The following is a 6,399-nucleotide window of genomic DNA, read 5'->3' as shown; positions in this document are numbered from 1 at the left end:
CCTTATCTTTGCTGAAGTCTTTACCCCACACTCATCTCAGTTCTAAAACTTCCTGAGGCTGCATATTGAGAATTCTGTACTGTGCATGGGTTTACTTTCCAGGTTTTATCCTCACTGACATGAGGCACTGCTTTCTTAGGTTGAGTCAGTTACCATTGGCTTGTCTGGCTTTAAAAACATTGCTGTTCTCTCTCCTTTTCTATCTTGTTTTGGTTTTTTTTGCCAGTCCTGGGCCTTGGACTCGGGGCCTAAGCACTGTCCCTGGCTTCTTTTTGCTCAAGGCTAGCACTCTGCCACTTGAGCCACAGCGCCACTTCTGGCCATTTTCTATATATGTGGTGCTGGGGAATTGAACCCAGGGCTTCATGTATACGAGGCCAGCGCTCTTGCCACTAGGCCATAGTCCCAGCCCTCTCCTTTTCTATCTTTGTGGGCTGATATCTTTTAAAATATTCTTTAGTAGCTGGACACCAGTGTCTCATGCCTAGAATCCCAGCTACTCAGGAAGCTGAGATCTGGGGACTGCAGTTAAAAGCTTGCCCAGGTAGTAAAGTTCATGAGACTGTTATTCCAGTTAGTCATCAAAAAGATAGAAGTAGAGCTATTTCTCACAGGTAGAAAATAGGTATATTGTTGGTTTATGTGAGATTTCAGAAAGTACTATCTTATTGCTAAATCATATTCAAGATTTAGAAAATTTACATTTCAAATTACAATAACTAAAATTACATGTTGGTTATAATTCCTTGAAGGTCATTGCTATACTGTATTTCTTTTATTTTGCAACTCGTTTTCTCTGCATGTATAGTCCATTTATATCTGTATATTTCAGAAATTTTAAGTAGCAAGATAAAAAATAAGTTGGGATTCTGGTTTTGGCTCATGTTCTGGTCTTCATCTTCTTTGATAACCAGGTATTTATTGCTTTCTGACTTTTGAGGATGGATGAAAGTACAGAAATTTCAAGTGATGGAAATTCCTTGATCAAAGCAGTCCATCAGAGCCGCCTTCGCCTCACGAGACTTTTGCTAGAAGGTGGTGCTTACATCAATGAAAGCAATGACCGAGGGGAAACACCCCTCATGATTGCATGCAGGACCAAACATGTCGATCACCAGAGTGTCAGTAAAGCCAAGATGGTGAAATACCTGTTAGAGAACAATGCTGATCCCAACATCCAGGACAAATCTGGGAAAACGGCTCTAATGCATGCTTGCTTGGAAAAAGCTGGTCCAGAAGTGGCTTCTTTGCTTCTCGAGAATGGAGCTGACCTCAGCTTGCAAGACCATTCTGGTTACTCAGCTCTGGTGTATGCTATAAATGCAGAAGACAGAGAGACCCTGAATGTTCTCCTTAGTGCTTGCAAGGCAAAAGGGAAAGAAGTCATCATCATAACAACAGCAAAATCCCCGTCCGGGAGGCACACTACCCAACAGTACCTAAACATGCCTCCTGCCGATATTGATGGGGGCCATTCCCCGGCCACCTGCACTACGCCATCCGAAATAGACATCAAAACCGTCTCCTCGCCGCTTTCACCCTCTTCTGAAACTGACCTGACACTTTTTGGCTTTAAAGATCGGGAGCTCTCCAAAAGCAGTGATGATGCCTGGGATGCTGGCTCTCCCGTAAGGAAGCCTGCAATGGCCGTGAATGGCCCCAAGCTATCCCAGAACCCAGCCTGGATCAAGACTCCGCCATCACTAAAGCACCAAAATCGAGTGGCCTCCTTGCAAGAGGAGCTCCAAGATATTACTCCAGAGGAAGAATTATCCTACAAAACCAATGCACTGGCACTTTCCAAGCGATTCATCACTAGACACCAAAGCATCGATGTAAAAGACACAGCACATTTACTCAGAGCCTTTGATCAAGCCAACTCAAGGAAGATGTCCTATGATGAAATAAACTTCCAGTCTTTGTTTCCAGAAGGAAATCAGCCATGTATTGAAATCCCTGCTGAACAGGACCCAGATGCAAACCAGACAGTCTTTGCTTCCACCTTGAAAAGTATAGTTCAGAAAAGAAACTCTGGGGCTAATCACTACAGCTCTGATTCCCAGCTCTCAGAGGGTCTTAGCCCTCCAACTGGAGAAGATGGCAAAACACTTGCAGGAAAGAAAAAGATCTTCTCACCATCTCCTTCCCTGTTGTCAGGATCCAAAGAATTGTTGGAGAATATCCCGCCAGCTTCCTTGAGCAGGAGAAACCACGCAATTTTAGAAAGGCGTGGCTCTGGAGCTTTTTCTTTTGATCATAGCATGGTGCAGAACAGACCTGGGTTTCTGCCACCCTTAAATGTAAATCCCCACCCTCCCATTGCAGATATCAATGTTAGCAACAAGATTTGCAGCCTTCTATCTTGTGGTCAAAAAGTGCTGATGCCAACTGTTCCTATTTTCCCTAAAGAATTCAAAAGCAAAAAAATGTTGTTAAGGAGACAATCATTGCAGACAGAACAAATTAAGCAATTAGTAAATTTTTAAGAGATGGCTAGAAAACACACATGTCTATATCAGAAAAACACAGACTTGCAGACGAAATCTTAAATCCCTCTCCTTTTAAGGTCTTGTAATTGGTTAGTCATCATGGTTAGGTGGATCAAAATACAATGTGTTTTATATTAGGCACTGTGAACCCATCAATACTATAGAGTTTCTGCTAAGAGAATTCTCTCAAACAAAATGAAAGCTTTTCCCCCCTCCCTGTCGTTTGTTTTCCATTGAAAGGAAAATCGGTAAAGAAAGATGGTCATTTATGTTAGAGAAAAAAGTTGTGTTTTTTTTTTAAATTTCAGATTGGCTTAAAATGCTATGAGAACATAATATTCTCAAGCTAGTGATTTTATAAAATTTCATCTCAGTAAATTAGTCACAAATTAAAGCTGCAACTGTCTATAGTGTCAAAAGCATAAAAGAGAACACTGATAACTACAAAATATTTTGACATCAATGCATTTAAGCCACAAAATATAAATTCTTTAAATATATTGACTGCAGGTAGGCAACAATGTAATTTTAAAAAGTCAACCACTGTCATTAGAATGGGCAACTATTATTCTTGCTGCCAGCTAACCTAAGGTAGAACTGGTAGGTCAGAGTCTGTTGCGTTTTCTGGGCTAGTATTTGCATTAATTTTTAAATTTAAATATTTTAAAATTATATTCTTTTGCCAGTCCTGAGGCTTGAACTCAGGGCCTGAGCACTGTCCCTGCCTTCTTTTTGCTCAAGGCTAGCACTCTACCACATGAGCCACAGTGCCACTTCTGGCCATTTTCTGTATATGTGGTGCTGGGGAATTGAACCCAGGGCTTCATGCATGCTAGGCAAGCACTCTACAGCTAAGCCACATTCCTAGCCCCTAAATTGTTCTTTTAAGTAGTTGTATGAAAGGGTTACTATTCAATGTGTCAGTTCGTAAGTACATGCATCTTGATCAGTACCACCCCTTTCATTGTTCTCTCCAAACACCTCCCATTCTAGCCCCTCCCATCAATTTTCCTAGTTTCATCAAACATGCATTATGACTTCATTCCTCCCCCCCTTCCTTTCTTCATTCATCTACCCCATTTTGTTTATTAACTAATTTATTTTTTGTTAGTCATGGGGCTTGAACTCAGGGCCTGGGTGCTGTCCCTGAGCTTTTTTGCTTTTTGTACCACTTGAGCCACAGCTCCACTTCTGGCTTTGTCATTCATTGGCGATGAGTCACATGGATCTTTCTGCCTGGGTTGGCTTCAAACCACGATCCTCAGATCTCAGCCTCCTGAGTAGCTAGGATTACAGGTGTGAACCACCTGCATTGGGCTTTTGTTTTTAAACAATGTTACCTTCTGGAATTTTTCTTCCTACATGTTTTGTTGTGTGTGCCAGTACCGGGGCTTAAATTTAGGGCCTTGAACTCGCCCTTAACTGCTTTACTCAAGACTGGTGCTCTACCACTTGAGCCATACCTCCACTTTGAGGTTTTTGGTGATTAACTGGAGGTAAGAGTCTTCATATTTGTCTGCTGAGGCTCTCCTCAAATCTTGATCCTCACATTTCAGCCTCTTGAGTAACTAGAATTATAATTATGAGCCACCAACACCGACTTCATATCTTTTCATTCCTCTTATTTTTGGAATTATGCATCTTTCCAATAACAAGATAATACAAAAATTAAAATGCATCCCTTTTCACTTGCTATTCCTGTCTTCCAAAAAGAAGTAACCCAAACAGGAAAACAACATTTTATTTTTAAAAGGAAAAAGTTTGGGATTCATCATAAGTGGAAACTAAATGCTTGCTTCGTTTTAAAAGAAAAATTATTAGATTAGATTAGCTAAAATTATAGAAAGCCAGTATAAATGTAATCCTAAAATGTATTAAGCATTCGATCAGTACTAATACCTTTTAATTTCTGATATGTAGTTATTAGACATTCATGCAATAAGGATAATTTCCTTAGTGTGATATTCCAGTCACCTTAGTATTCTAGCACCTGTGAATAACTTCTAACAAAATAAATGCTACTATTATAAAAATACTCAAAAATGACTATTATCTTCATGGCTTCCAAGTATGGTGTTTATACAAAGACTTCTTATTTCAGTCTAGCAGCTCTAAAACAAAGATCAAATCAAACTAAAAATGTAAAGGTCTTAACCAGATAATTGTCACAAACAACTTTATTTGCATTCTAGAAATAGAGAAAAGAGCCTAATAATGGGCACATTACTCTTCTCAGTAATGTCATATAAGCAAGTTGTTGTGTACATAGTAATATTTACTTACTGTGACTTTTATTTTAAAAAGTAATCAGGTTTTTCCAGTTAATGTTTTAACAAAACATTCATTACATTAGAAATATTTTTTTTATTCAGAACTTAAAATTGTACCTGAGGTTTATAAGTAGCTAACTGCTTTTTGCAAGTTTTAATATCGAGTAAAGTACTTGACTTCACATTGTGAGGATACAGTTCTGAAGAACATGTAAATAGATTTAGTTCATAAAGACGATGGTACCAATAAAGGCTTAAAAAATCATGTTGACTTACTGATTTTATTCATTTCTTAAATGCTGAGAGCAAAATATATATAGGTTCTGCAGTTGAAAATAAATGGTTTGCTATGGTTTGAAGACGGGATGTCCCCACAAGATCAGGCTTGGTCTCCAGCTGGTGGCACTGCTTTGGGAGGTCCTGGAGACTTCAGGGACCTAGCTGGAGGAAATCAGTCACTCAGAGGGGGGAGTTTATGGGGAATCTTGTCCCCTTAGATTCCCCTTTCTGCATCCTCACCCATCCCTAGCTTCCCAGGATTCTTTTATCTAAGACCATGGAGCTAAGCCAACGAATGGGCAGAACCCTCTGAAACCATGAGCCAAAACAAATTCTTCCTTCCTAAAGGTGTTTGTGTCAGGTATTGTTGTCACGGTCACAGCAAGTAAATAACATCGTTGAAAACAGGCTTTGAGATAACAAGATTTTAATAGCTATAAGTCTACCTTTGTTTTCATGCTCATGAAGAAAGGGTGTAATTTCTAGCTTTAATCTACAGCAGCAACTACTATCGATTGGCGCAGCTCAGTCACCAGGTTTAGTTTGCTGGGTGCCACCAGCGAGCAGAAGGGAGGAGAGAGGCAGCCCTCCTTGAGAGACTCATGCTGCTGCGTGCTTTCTTTAAACTCTGATCACGGTGTTGTGTGGGTAGTCCTAATGTTTAAGACTATCAAATAGTTTAAATATGTATTAAAATAGAAGTAACTGTTTTTGAGAGGAGTAAGCATAAAGAAGCTGAAGGGATTAAATGAAAAATACATCTTAAGAGTAGTAGGTTAAATCCGATGTCAGATAGACGGAACTTTCATTTTTCTTTGTAAGTTGGTATGGGGTAGCAATATCAATGAATCAGTGGGGGGAAATAAATCCATGCTTGACCTCTTTCTCCTCCTGTTTGGGTTCAGTGACTTAACCTGACCCACTGTCACCCAAGCTAAGGATCCTAGATCCTCTCTTCCATGCTCATTTGCCTCATTTTGAAACTCCTACAAGTCTTCCCTTTTAGTTTCCCTTTCTGCTCCTTCATTCCCCTTTTGTCACCATACTATTTATGGATTTTCTTCTTTCATTTGAAGAAGTCCTAGCCTTCTGATTGGTTTCTGTCTTCTTCCTGCCATTGTAACCCACTGTTACACCTTCCTGGTAGACAGTTTCTCTCCTCAAAATGGTGCCATGGCCCCTACTGACTAAGAGGAAAAGTATGAATTTGGGTGTGGAAATCGATCCCTGCGTCCTAGTCTGGAGCCTAACACTTTGTTTTGACCATGTCAAGAGGAAGGCTCTTCCTCCCTGGCTGTACCTATCCCGCCGGCAAGGCGCCCCCACAAGTGCCCTTTGTGGCTCTGATTCAGCTTTCATGG

The 6,399-nt window shown here is 40.2% G+C and overlaps 1 protein-coding gene across 1 annotated transcript; it reads left to right on the top strand.

Annotated features, from left to right (window-relative positions):
* Positions 1–737: 737 nt before the first annotated feature.
* Ankrd34b (ankyrin repeat domain 34B) lies at positions 738–2,768 on the top strand. Its single transcript, XM_048331663.1, has one exon. It carries the CDS (start codon positions 942–944, stop codon positions 2,484–2,486), a length of 1,545 nt encoding a protein of 514 aa, XP_048187620.1. The 5' UTR covers positions 738–941; the 3' UTR covers positions 2,487–2,768.
* Positions 2,769–6,399: the final 3,631 nt, after the last annotated feature.

This window comes from Perognathus longimembris, chromosome 22, assembly GCF_023159225.1.
Source record: "Perognathus longimembris pacificus isolate PPM17 chromosome 22, ASM2315922v1, whole genome shotgun sequence".
Lineage (NCBI taxonomy): Eukaryota > Metazoa > Chordata > Mammalia > Rodentia > Heteromyidae > Perognathus > Perognathus longimembris.
Note: the sequence above shows the minus strand (reverse complement) of the source record. Positions and strands in the feature narration are given on the sequence as shown.